The 14,118-nt window shown below is 43.9% G+C and overlaps 1 protein-coding gene across 1 annotated transcript in view; it reads left to right on the forward strand.

Annotated features, from left to right (window-relative positions):
* The window catches only part of SBNO2 (strawberry notch homolog 2), a 216,497-nt gene that overhangs the window by 157,331 nt on the left and 45,048 nt on the right, over window positions 1-14,118 (forward strand). Inside the window, 10 exon segments of the mRNA XM_030219853.1 lie at window positions 230-383; window positions 1,869-2,045; window positions 2,392-2,489; window positions 5,424-5,506; window positions 9,191-9,391; window positions 9,761-9,939; window positions 10,094-10,202; window positions 10,205-10,224; window positions 10,398-10,533; window positions 10,830-10,942. Coding sequence (XP_030075713.1) covers window positions 230-383; window positions 1,869-2,045; window positions 2,392-2,489; window positions 5,424-5,506; window positions 9,191-9,391; window positions 9,761-9,939; window positions 10,094-10,202; window positions 10,205-10,224; window positions 10,398-10,533; window positions 10,830-10,942 — 1,270 coding nt within the window.

The following is a 14,118-nucleotide window of genomic DNA, read 5'->3' on the forward strand; positions in this document are numbered from 1 at the left end:
ACCTCGCAACCCAGCACCTAAACACAGACATATGCACTAGCAATTATGTACTCATTCTCACCCCAGCACAAACATGTGCTTGTACACTCACTTTCACTGCCCCTGTCTCCAGAACACCTGTGCATGTTGTTTGTTCAGACATACGCATGTATTACATATACTCATAGTCCCTTTAGTAGCCGTTTCTGTGCTTGAAGAAAGAAGTCTGACTCTTCTGTTCTCCACTTAGGGGTGTTGGTGCCATGGAGATCGTAGCGATGGATATGAAAGTGAGCGGGATGTACATCGCTCGGCAGCTCAGTTTCACAGGAGTCACCTTCCACATAGAGGAGATACCCTTGGATGAGCAGTACAAGCTGGTCTACAATAAGGCAGCACAATTGGTGAGGATAGGCATAGGACCAAGGGGACGGTACGATACCTAAATGCCTGCAGGATATTCATAGTGGGTCTTTCTATATCAATCACATTCTCACTGTTGCTCAGAGATTTTACAGATACGAAAAGGCCAAAGAAGGTACCAGGTATCTAGTAAAACTGTTGTGCGAGACCATATTTGTGTCTTCTGCATGTGAAGGAAGAACCTCAGCACTATACCTTTAGGCCACCCTGCACACAGACTGAGCGACTTTCAGGCTAAGCCTTACTAAATCCAGTTTTACTTCACTGTGAGATTATTCTCCCTTCAAAACTTTAAAGACAAAAGTCTGGGTACTGGATGCCTTGCAAGATGCAGTCTTGTATACAGGATTGCTGAGCACAGCAGAGAATCAGTGTTCTGGGTCTCTGTAACTGCCAGTCACTTCTTTGCCCTCTAGGATACTGCTGCATGCCTGTGACTCGGGTAGCTCAGGTTGTCACATCCTTCCTGCTCATGGCATAGTCCAGGCAGTGACTTGTACTATCTAATGTCATTGACGGGAATAAGATAGAGAGGTGTATTCCTTATTGAGAAAATGGGCTTATGGAGGAGAGCTTCTGAGCACTGATACAGATATACTGTTTCCAATTTGTGAACATTTTGAGACCACTGAACTCTGGATGTATATGTGGCATCTTGTAGAGGACAGCTCTAGGGCACATGGTGCCTTCTCTCAACTGATCCACCCCCACCCTTGCTGTGGATAAATGGAGATGAGGTTGGGAATGTGTGCAAGCTTTTTGTACAAGTGAGAGATGGGATTCCCCAACCGTAGCATCCTCTCTGCCCCCCCCCCCATCTCATATCATCCCTATCCCCCATGTCTAGCAGCCTTTTTCCTGTATCTTAAGGTCCTTCATCATCTGTCTCCTGCCTTTCCCTTCTCCAGCATCTCCTTCTTTTGACCCACCCACCCCACCGCTTCCCCTATCTTTCAAGGCAAAATATCTGTTTAGTGATGGAGCCACTACCACTTCCACTTTTCATAGTCCATGTTAGCTCCATGATAAAGTTTAAAACTTGTGGGACAGCACTTCCTTTATGCATCACAAGATCAGCATTCAGGAAATGCTGGCCTGAGACCTGAGAGTGTGAACTTGTTATTGTAAACTACTAAGAGAAGATTGTATCTGGATGTCAGACTTTTCATAAATAAATGGTGTCTGGCACATACCGCATCACATGCTCCCATTGCTCATCTCAGCCTCCTACTGAGGCCAAGTCTAGGTCTCTGCATGACTTGAGGTGAGACCTGCATAACCACTTAAGGAACCCTGTTCAGTTGTACACATGCACACCACAGAGAAAGGGGCTGGTGCTGACCTTTTCCAGTGGTGCCCCTTATTGCACAGCACCTGAGTAGATGCCCCTAGACTCAGAACTGAGTGCTTGCACTGTTCCTGTGCAGTGGTCTGCTATGTACTTATGACTGCATTCTCACTTACAGTGGGCAGAGGCACTAACGGTATTCCAGCAGGCAGCAGACTTTATAGGTCTTGAATCCCGTAAGGCCTTATGGAGTCAGTTCTGGTCCGCTCACCAGCGCTTCTTCAAGTATCTCTGCATTGCTGCTAAAGTCCGGCGTCTGGTGGAGCTTGCCAAGCAGGAACTGGCCAAGAACAAGGTGAGAGGTGGTGGGTGGAAGTTCACTAAAAGCATAAGCTTGCAACATAGTGGGAAGCTGTGAAATATGTCCAAGGAATGGCCCGGAGACTCCTCCAGAAATGATAACACAGCTGCCAGCTTTGTGAAAAAACTTTCAAGGTAATATGCCAGACGCTGCAGGGCCACTGGTAGCCTTATAGCATGCTGACACTGGAGATCAGATAGGGAGGTTTTAACTATGACTCTCACTAAAGTCTCTCTGGGGCAATGTATGATGGCTGTTGTGACCCGGTGTGCAGGATTATGTGATCTCTGTTGGGTTCAGCATTGATTTGTTCTGCCCTATTCTACTGTTATCTTCTCAGTGCATTGTCATTGGGCTGCAGTCTACAGGAGAGGCTCGCACTCGGGAGGTCTTGGATGAGAATGATGGCCATCTGAACTGCTTTGTTTCTGCTGCAGAGTAAGTAGGAGGAAGAGCATTGGCACTTGGTGGGCAAGTCTGCAGCATGCACAGAGGGTGGGATCTCTCTCTCATCAGTAAAGGATTGCTGAATATGGTCAGTTATTCCTCCTAGACAGTGAAGCAAAAAATGACAATTTGCACCCCCCCCCCCCCCCCCCATAGAGGGAACAGGGGACTATGGCCTCTTTTTTACTAGGGCTGTCCAGTTAATGTGTTTTTAACACAATTAACGCAAAACTTTTAACTCGCGCTAATTTTAACGTGTTAATCACATTACATTCCTTCTTTCCCCACTACCTGTGTCTCTGTCTCTCCCTTTGTTCTCTTGTTTCAGCTTTCTCCTGCTTCTGCTGCTTCCACGTTGCCGCTATCTTGCCTCCTCCCACACGCACATTCTCTGGTATCTCCCTCCCCCTCCCAGCTTGCCTTTACTGTCTGAAAAACCAAGTAGATGTGCAGCACTAAACGCACACTGCTTCTTTCGAGCTGGGAGCCCTCCTTCTGTAGCTCCCACCTCTTCTGACAGAACTCCTGTTTCCTGTCAGCGGGACGCTACTTGCAACAAAGAAGACGGGCTCCTGGCTTGAGGCAAGTGACAGTAAAGGCAAGCAGGAGAGTTGGGAAGAGTCAGATGCCTGTGTGCAGGGGAAGAAGAGAGGCAGAGAAAGACGTTAGGACCTGTGGGAGAAAATTGAGAGACTGTGGGGTGGCTGGTGGGGGGAACGAAAGTGTGAGATGCCAGAGTGCAGGCAAAGAGGAGAGGGGAGGTGCAGCCAGGCCAGACAAAGATGCCAGGATCTAAAAAAAACAAACAAGGGAGATTGTGCTGATGCAGGGGAGGGGATTGGAAGGCTAAGGGAAGGGAGAAGGGAAGAGATAATGCCAGTTGGAGGGGGGCGGAAGGATGGCCATAGAGGGGAGGGGAGTGGAAGGGAAGAGAAGATGGTGCCCATGGAGGGAGGGAAGGGGAGCAGAAGGGAAGAGAGAATATTGTGCTCATAGAGGGAGGGGAGTTGAGAGGAAAGGAGAGTAGATGGTGCCCATGGAAAGGAGGAGAGGAGAGAAAATTGTGTCCATGGACGGGAAGAAAGAAGAGAGAAGATGGTGCCCATGGAGGGGAGGTGAAGGAAAGAAAATAGATTAAATTTAGACAGGAGGAAGAAAAATGGAAGAAAGTTGAACTTGAAGGATGTATATAGAGCAGGAAGTGAAGAAGAGAGAAAATAAATAATGAATGGATAGGATGCCCTGGAAACAGAGTTCAGAGCACAGACAGATGAAAGCAGAACCAGAAGTAGTGAACAAGTGACTAGAAACACCAGCCAGCAAAGGCAAGAAAATGTATGTTATTTTCAGTTTAGTAATTGAAATACGTCAGTTTTAAGAATTTACAACTGCTGTGTATATTTCACAGGAGGAAATGTGAGGGGGACCCTTCATGCGATTAATCGTGCGATTAAAAATTGTGGCCACAATAAGTCATGCAGTTAAAACTTTTCATCGATGAACAGCCCTATTTATTACCCAATCTCTCACCATCTGTACAGGCAAATTCAGTTAGATTCTCAGCCTTTCATTTACCATCTTTAATAGATTTCCACCTGATTTGACCTACAACCCTGTTTGAAATGTTTTGTTTCTGCTTTGCATTTGATCAGTTCCTTCCAGCTTCAAAATCCTCACTACCACACAAAGCCAAATGCTTCCCTGTGTCCACTGTGCTACACATATACATAATAAACACTGCTGTCTGCTCACACAGCGTAGCCCTTTCCTGTCTATATACTACTGTGTGCATATACACATGGGTCATGACTTCTCTGTGTACATCCAGAATATAGTACCCACATCAATGTTTTACATACAGGTTATATCTGAACTCAAAGAATAGTTCATGTACAATTAATTTACATATATATGTATCTTGAGGTTTACCTTTTTTTTTTGGGGGGGGAGGGGGGTTCTGATTTATTTTCTATATATATATATATATATACATATCACTATATGGGCATACAATTTGGTGTCTCCTTTCACATGTAATAATACTGAGCTCTGCATGTACATTCAATTTCTCTTAAATATTCCATTATGCATGCAAACCTTTCCCTGTCCTGCATCCCCACTGTGTGTGCACACATCATGGTGCTTTCCCATTACATTATATATATACATGCAGCTAGAAAGGTGGGGATGGGGGCGGGACAGTAAGGATGATGGTGAGCTATAACTACAAGTGTGAAATCTCTCTTTACAGTAGGTTGTATGAATATGACAGATGGGGGGGGGGGGAGGAAATCATAAGAGCCCAGACCTCACAGTCAAGAATATTGTGATTTTTGGGAGGTCACAGCTACTGGAGGAAGGGGGGATAAGGATTTAGTCAATAATGTTGATAAGACCAAAACAAGTATGACAACAGTATTGTTTTCAATGGTTGCTTGTTCTTTGTTCAGTCACCAATAAAAGGTGTTTGAAATACATGCAGCTCAGCGCACCCTGTATACATATCACTGTGTATGCATACATAGATCGCATCGCTTCTCTGTCTATATGTGAAAGTACGCGCAGCTTGGTGCTTCCCCATATTACAGTCTGCCCAACAAGATAAACTAATATGTGCTACTTTATGTGTATACCTGATTTGTATCTGCCATTTTCAGAGCACAGACCGTAGAAGTCTGCCCAGCACTAGCCCCACCTCCCACCACCGGCTCTGCCACCCAATCTCCGCTAAGCTTCTGGGGATCCACACAGATCAACACTTCCCTGTGTACATACTGCTGTACATCAACACCCAGATCTCCTTGCTTCTCTGTCTATATTGTGAATGTGCACACACATTAACAGTTCAGCACTCCCTGTATATTCCTCTAAGAAATGCTTCCAGGTGTCTCATAGCTGTAAAAAATTTTTGCATCTTTCTTTCAGAGGTGTCTTTCTGTCACTTATTCAGAAGCACTTTCCGTGCACCAGAAGAAGGAGAGAAAGAGGAATGGGTGTTAAACGGAAACGTAAGCGCCTGTTCTACATGTAATCCCTGTGTTTCCTCCCCCACCCCTTCTTTCTGCTCCCCTCCACCTCTTTCTCCTCCTCAAACCCCTTTCCTTCCCCCACATTCCCTCCTCCTGTCTGCCTCTGTATTCCCTCCATCCCATAGATTTCCTGCTTTCTAACCCCACCTTCCCTCATCTCAGTCTTCTGCATCTGTCTTCCTCTTCTCCCATCTCCTTACACCCCCACCTCACCCTCTTGTCTGCCTCTCCTCCTTCCCTTCATCTTATCCCTTTTCTCTCTCTCTTCCCCCCCCCCCCCCCCCCCATCTTGCTGCCATTCTCTCCTCCTCCTCCTTCTATCCACTCCCGCCTCCTTCCTTCTGCCTCCTATCCACCCCTCACCCATCTGCCTATCCTTCTTCTCAGAACTTGAATACTCTATATTGTGATTACTTTCTCTCCTTGGTAATTCTGTACTATATTGTCTACTTTGGCCTAAAGGAAAGATTGGGGAATATGTTAACAGAGACGTTCAAATGCCTCAAATGTATAAACAATTCACAAGAAGAAAACATTAGGGAAATTTTGGCACAAGGGACCACAATAGGAAGCTCAATGGGGATAGACTTAGGAGTAATATGAGCAAATATTTGGAACTGGTAGTAGTGTCTGCTCAGTACAATACATGAAATGTAATGCAATGCAGCAGCCTCCCAGTGGAGCTGCTCAAGGCAAAAAGAGTGAAAGAATTCAGGAAAGCCTGGCATAAACTGCAAGACATGATAGGCAGAGTGGGGCTGGGGCCTGTGGCATTCTAAGAGGAAGGAAGTTTGGGGAGATTGGATTGAGCCTCACAGTTCTTATCTGCTTTTATGTGCTGGCTTTTGTTCTAATTTTTTCTCCAGAGACAAGGCTTTTGTTCTAATTTATAAATGCATACTGTTGTTCTTTGAAAAACATTCTGATCCAAAGTGGTTTATAAAATGAAACAGTACACAATGTTCCCCAGCAGATTTGCTCCTTGAGGGGGAAAGACAGGATTGAGATAAATAAGTAACCTGAAGAAAATATACTCCCTGTTACAACTGAAAACTAAACATACAGCATATCCACCATGAAATAAAACAGAACACATCCTAACAATCTAACATCCTGTCCAGATACCCTCACACTCGCCAACCCCCCCCCCCCCCCAAGAGAATAATTCATATACCATCACTCCTGATGATTCCAGTTATCTCCCAGATGGGTGCACCCCGTTGGCGATGATCTGCTGTCCCCAGTTGCCATCAGTCTCATGGCTGGTAGCTAATCACATCATTACCCAGTTAATATCGGGGTAATTGAAATCACCCATTATTATTGTGTTGCCCAGTTTGTTTGCGTCCCTAATTTCCTTTAACATTTCTGCATCTGTCTGTTCATGTTGGCCAGGTGGACGGTAGTACACTCCTATCACTATCCTTTTCCCTTTATTATTAGCATTTGTATAGCGCTACCAGACGCACGCAGCGCTGAACACCTGATACAAAGAGACAGTCCCTTCTCAAAAGAGCTTACAATCTAAATAATACAGACAGACAGGATAGTTACGGGTGAGGGAAGTAATGGGAGCTAAAAAGCAGCAGTGAAAAGGTGGGTTTTCAGCATAGATTTGAAAACAGGTAGAGATGAAGCTAGACGTATAGGTCCAGGAAGTCTATTCCAGGCATAAGGTGCCACGAGAGAAAAGGAGCGAAGCCTGGCGTTAGCAGTGGAGGAGAAGGGGGACGACAAGAGAGATTTGTCCAGTGAGCGGAGTTCACGGGGAGGAATGTAGGGAGAGATGAGAGTGGAGAGGTAATGGGGAGCTGCAGAGTGGATGCATTTTAAAGGTCAGTACGAGAAGTTTAAACTGAATGCGGAAGCGAACAGGGCGCCAGTGAAGTGACTTGAGTGGGCTAGTGTGGGTATAACGATTCTGGCGGAAAATAAGTCATGCCGCAGAATTTTGGATAGATTGGAGAGGAGAGAGATGGCTGAGCAGAAGTCCAGTGAGAAGTAAATTGCAATAGTCCAAGCAAGAGGTGACAAGGATGTGGATAAGGGTTCTGGCAGCGTATTCAGAAAGTTAGGGGCGAATTTTGCTAATATTGTAGATAAAGAAATGACAGGTTTTGGTGATCTGTTGAATATGCGCAGAGAAGGAGAGAGAGGAATCAAAGATGACTCCAAGGTTATGAGCCGAGGAGACAGGGAGGATGCGAGAGCCATTAACAGCCATTAGGGGGAAAAATGGGAAGTTCAGTTTTGGTCATGTTGAGCTTTAGATGGCGTTGAGACATCCAAGCAGCAATGTCGGACAAGCAGGCTGAGATTTTGTCCTGGATCAAGGTTGAGATTTCAGGGGTGGAGATGTAGATCTGAGAGTCATGAATTTCAATCCATGAATGGAGGAGTGGCCTAGTGGTTAGAGCACTGGTCTTGTAATCCAGAGGTGGCCAGTTCGAATCCCGCTGCTGCTCCTTGTGATCTTGGGCAAGTCACTTAACCCTCCATTGCCTCAGGTACAAACTTAGATTGTGAGCCTTCCTGGGACAGAGAAATATCCAGTGTACCTGAATGTAACTCACCTTGAACTACTACTGAAAAAGGTGTGAGCAAAATCTAAATAAATAAATAAAAAATTAAGGTAGAGCTACTGGGGGGGTGTAGGAGGGATTTGAGGACACAGGTCTTCACAGTACTGATCTCAATGTCTTATCCCTTTCTGGTCTCTCTTCTTCCATCCCCAGCTGCTGGGGGAGATAATATGAGGAACAATATGGAAATAGGACAGCTTCCTCTGCACCCTATTCCTTTCCCTACCTTAACTGCAGGTGTAAGGATCTGCTTGCTAGTTGCTATGCTCTAGTAGTAACCTCTTTTGGAAAAGACTTAAGACAGAGCCCTGTTTGCTAAGCATATTCTCACAGATGGAAAATAAGAAAAACAAAATAGACCCTACAGTCTGGCATGAGTTGCTCCAACCTTTGTGTGCTGCTTATATCAGTAGATAAGCATTCCTGGCAAGAATTTGTTACAGTGCTGAAGAGCAGAGTCTCAGAGGCTAAAGACAGGAGTAGATATGAAAAGATTTGAGGCCTCTGAGATGTGGCTTCCAGGCCTGTGAGCTTTATGGATGTAATGTTGCTTTTACCTTGTTTAGAGAAATATCAGTCAGAGGTATCTGTGCTGACAATATGCCACTGACCTCTCAGCTAAACTGAACCATAAGCAGATCCCAATGCACATGTTTTGTAAGTGAAATGACATACATTAAGTGGTGCCCTAAGCTAACCTATCTTGGAAGTCCAAGAGACTGTCTGTTACACACTCTCACATGCACATTAATATGGTCTCTCTCACTTTTGAAATGCAGGCACACAGGTGACATAATGTTTGTTCTTTCCAAAGTGAATTGATGTCAGAGACCATGGTAGAATGGGAGCAGGAAGCTTCACTATTTCTCTTCCTATAACTGTGTACACTTGACCATCTTTTTTCATCTACAAGTCTGGCCTCCTCCCACTGACTGCACGCAGTCTCCTCACATGGTTTCACCCTACTTGACCAGGAGACAACAGCTGTGCTTTTGTGGTTTAGAATTCTGCCTGTTGCATGCAGTTTTGAGGGTGCTGTACAGCATTATGGGACCTCTCGTTATTTCTGTCTTCTTGGCAGGCCGACCAAGAGTGCGCTGCACTAAGGTCCCCAAGGGAGGCTTGGAATATGCAGGAGTGATCAGAATCAGTGAGGACAGCAGCAGCGACTCAGATTTGGGCCTCGACAGTGATTTCAACTCCTCCCCAGAGTCTGTCATTGATAATGATGATGTCATCTTTGTGGATCACACCATCAATGGCTTTGCATTTGAAGATCGAGGTAATCTAGGAATGGAGAGAGGATGGGTGAGGAGAGGGAAGGGAAGATAGGGGAGAGGAAAGAAAGAATGGGGAAGGGAGGGATGATGAATGTGAAAGAGGTTGGTACTTACATTGGGGAACGTGGAGAGGAATGCGTGAGGAGGAGAGAAGAAAGAAGGGAGGATGAGGGGAAAGGAAGGGCAGTAGAAGGTTCTTATTGTCTTCCTCAGTTGTGAAGAAAGGGTGTGATAAGCTGTTTCAGGGCAGTGAATTACTAGAAGCAGCAGGTGCCAAAGACACAGGCAATGGAGCTTGCTGGCTTTCTGTCCTTAGGCAGTTTTCTGTACTTGTAGCTTCTGACAAACTCTACTTTGGTTGCATCCCACAGGGACTTTGCTTTCTCAGGGGCTACAAAAGGATCTTCATTCCACTCCAGGTGTGCTGGAGCATGTGGAGAAGATGAAACTGGACTTAATGATGAAAGTGAAGACTCTGGGGAAGGAGCTACCACTCAATACCCTGGACGAGGTCATTGATCAGTTTGGTGGGCCAGACCATGTAGCAGAGGTGAGTTCTTTCCACTCTGATCTGTTTTCTGCCACCAAAGGCACAGGTTGAGTCTTTTCGTGACTCCATATAGAAAGGGCTGTGAAAGGGTCTGGGTACTGCCATTGTGACATGGAAGCACATCATCGTGGTTGTGCTCTGTGCATACTTGCAGATGACGGGCAGAAAAGGACGTGTGGTGCGTCGGGCAGATGGTACCATTACATTTGAGTCTCGAGCAGAGCAGTGCCTCTCTATTGACAATGTGAACCTGAAGGAAAAAGAACGTTTATGAATGGAGACAAGGTAAGTCTGAATCTTCAGTGGAGCAACTGATGCCTAGTGCAGCAAAGATGGGAAAGAAGGGTGACATGAGGACAGCATGCACCAAACACCTCTGTCCTAGCTGGCCTTTTCTTCCTATGACATACATTGCACTGTATCTCTGATCTTCTGACGCTTTCTCTTGTGTCTTTCAGCTTGTAGCAATAATCTCAGAGGCCTCCAGTTCTGGCATCTCTCTCCAAGCAGACCGGCGAGTTCAGAACCAGCGTCGGCGAGTTCACATGACACTAGAGTTACCCTGGAGTGCAGACAGGGCCATTCAGCAATTTGGTGAGTACAGGCACTCCAATAATCCTCTTCCTAGGGGAATGATATTATTTAGCATTCCTGCTCCTCTTGCTCCTTAATTCATGGGTTACAGACTCCACTGAAAGAAAGTATTCTTGCTTTGGAGCATTGCATTTCCATTCCTGATGAAACTTAATCCATACTCCTTCGACTTTCGAGCTCTGCATTTTCATTCCTGATTATATTTAGTCCATATTCATTTGGGGTTCTGGAGCATTGCATTTCCATGATATGTGGCCTCTCTTATCCTTCTGCTTCCTCTCACTTTTCATTTTTAGGTCGAACTCATCGATCAAACCAGGTCTCAGCCCCAGAGTATATCTTCCTGATCTCAGAGCTGGCAGGAGAGCGCAGGTTTGCATCTATCGTAGCCAAGCGCCTGGAGAGTCTTGTAAGTTATCCCTACACACTTGAGACATGATCAACAATAGATACCTGGTCAGATCAGCAACCCCAGTTCTAGCTAAGAAAAGAGTTTTCCCATCTTATAGTTCCATGTCCAGTGGGACAATGTGGGCCAGTACTGATTTTATCTAGTTTCATGCATGGAAGTGTAATTCTAATTTTCTGTATTGTATTTCCTAAGAAAAGTGGGATTAGAGTACAGGCATACAATGTGGTAAAACCAGGTCTGGGTCAGCTAGTTGCCCCAGACATAGAGTTATATGATAACTCTAAAATTTTGTCATATAAATGGTTCCCTGTAATATAAGTATTTATTTATTTATTTATTTATCATTGCACAGCTAAAATGTGGAATTTGGTGGAAGAGGATATATTCAAGGTTGATAGTATAGGTGGGCTAATATCAGTTATGGAGAAATTGACTTTGCTGATAATTTTCTTTCCTTTAGTCCTACCAGACCAGTCCAGAACCTATGGGTTATGTCTGTCGATCAGCGGATGGAGATAGAGAAACAAAGTAGTTGTGTGATTTGCCCCTTAAGGGTACTGTGCAGCCTTAGAATGCTCAGTATTTTGAAGGACCGTGCAATGATGCTCATATTCAAACTTCGTGTCAAATGTTGCATTCATCCATTATTTTTTACCAACAACGCATTGATGTATGCTACTTACAGTTCTCCAACTGGGCCAGTTGTTGTCCCATAAACCTATATTACTAGTCAGATGTTGCATTCATCCATTACCTTTACCAACAGTAAATTGTTGTATTCTTTGGAGACACAGCTCTTCAACTGGGTCAGGAGCTATATCACAATCTGATGAAAAATGTTAGATAAATTGTAAAATTGAAGAACAGGAGAACAAAGTGGAATGGAAGTGTGTTCCGCTTCTGGACTAATCTGGTAGGACCAATTGAAAGAAAATAAATCAGGTAAGACATAATTATAGTGTCCTTACCAGATCAGACCAGAACCTCTGTGAGATGTAGCAAAGCAGTCCTGAAGGTGGTTGAGACTTGAAACTCCCTGCCAGTACATGCTATTTCACAAAGACAGTGAACATTTGTGTCTATAGAAGAAAGCAGTGGCTCAGAGAATGTATAAAGGATCAGCAATGTGTCATTCTACTACAGTTGATCATAGGCTCAGGTCGAAAATTGTCCATTGGGTGCAAAAAAATCCAGGATAAGTAGCTTACAAAACTTCCAAGAAGGCTACCTCTTGCAGTGTATATTTGAGGTATCGTTATTATAAACATTAATTCAAACTTCACCCAAGAAGAGAAGTGAGACAGTTCTTCCAGCATTTCCACTATAGCCACCACAAGTGAAAAAGAGTGGGGAGGAGAGAGAAGCTGTGCCCAATGTGCAACATTACTCGTAGCCATTCTAAACAATAGAATATTAGAGCTGTGCAAGGCTATCTAAACCTGAAAGTGGCTATGTAGTTTTCATGGACCTTCCCTTTTCTCTAATGGAAAGTAAAAAGGAGGAAATAAAGGTCCAGCAAGCTTTGATTAGGTACTTGTAATGCCAAGCGGCAATAAAAGGGCTGGTGATGTTACCAAAGAGGAGCACCAACAGGTGTTAATCCACTCAGAGCATACAGGTCACAGAATAACCTGGGGACCTGTGCAACTTTGATGTAGGCAAGTGCTAGATGAGAAAGATGCTCTGGTCCTTCTGATATGTTTGTCTGCCTACGCTTAAGCCAGATGAAATGCACCATCTAAACTGCTGTATTGCTATGACATAGCTGCAAACCAACCAAAGATCGATACTGTTCACAAAAATTGATACTCTCAAAAATACCACGCTGAACAGATTAATTGTGTTTGCGAGGGAAAAGTCTCAACTTTACGGCAACAACTTTAAACTGTTATGTTGCACGTACAAAAAGTCATCATAGACTAAAAAACCTTTGTGTAATATTTTTTTGAATAATTTTTCAAAATTATAAATACGAACAAAGTTCATATATTGATCAGTCAATCAGACTGAGAAAAATATATATTATCTGTAAATGTATTAATTCTCAATGACTCAAATGCACTTATCTTGCAACTTTGCACTCCAGCTTGCCAGATGATTCCAACAGTCCCGTTTTGTTCATCTTCTTCAGGGAACCATGCAGCAAAGTGTTTTAAAATTGCTAAATGCTGGAGAATACTCAGACTAACACCGAGTTAGTCCGAGTATTCTCCAGAATTTAGCGATTTTAAAACACTTTGCTGCATGGTTCCCTGAAGAAGATGAACGAAACGGGACTGTTGGAATCATCTGGCAAGCTGGAGTGCAAAGTTGCAAGATAAGTGCATTTGAGTCTTTGAGAATTAATACATTTACAGATAATATATATTTTTCTCAGTCTGATTGACTGATCAATATATGAACTTTGTTCGTATTTATAATTTTGAAAAATTATTCAAAAAAATATTACACGAGGGTTTTTTAGTCTATGATGACTTTTTGTACGTATGACATAGCTGCAACATGCCCCAGACCTTAATGGTGGACCTACTGGAAAAAATAGAAAGAAATGGATTGCACCAGTAGACATCCCTGTAGGATGTGATCTGCCCTGTAGGATGTGATCTGCCTTATCCTTAGCCATACTGGATGCAAGTAGAGGGAAGGTAGATGACAGCTGATATCTACTTACCTGTCTGTTTCTAGACCTATTAAAGTACCCTAGCCAACACTGTGAACTGCCAGAATATATCTACAGAGAGAAACATCCCTGGTCCCAGAGATACTGGAAACAAGCAGAAGAAAGGAAGGGGGAAAGGAAAACAGTTTAGACTGTCTGCCTTAGGGCTGCTCCAACTTTGCATAATATCTGTGCAGGAGAGAGTCTGAATTAAGGGCACTTTGTTTTAAAGGAACACACACCAGAAAGAAGCAGCAAGGCAGATGGAAAATAAATACTTATAACCAAAGTACCAATAGAAAAACATACTTGCCAAGGAATGCTTCATAGGCAGTAGAACAAGAGAGAGAAGAATTTGGCAACTAAAATCTGCTATAGCAAGATCATCTTACAATCTTATTATACAAAAAGAGTCAACACCTGCTACTGGAAGAGCGGCTCTTTTTTAATTTTTTTTTTTTATTTAGTAGAAGATAACGTCCTTAAATCTTCCTGTGATACTTCTTTAGAAATA

This window comes from Microcaecilia unicolor, chromosome 11 (genome assembly GCF_901765095.1).
Source record: "Microcaecilia unicolor chromosome 11, aMicUni1.1, whole genome shotgun sequence".
NCBI classification, from domain to species: domain Eukaryota; kingdom Metazoa; phylum Chordata; class Amphibia; order Gymnophiona; family Siphonopidae; genus Microcaecilia; species Microcaecilia unicolor.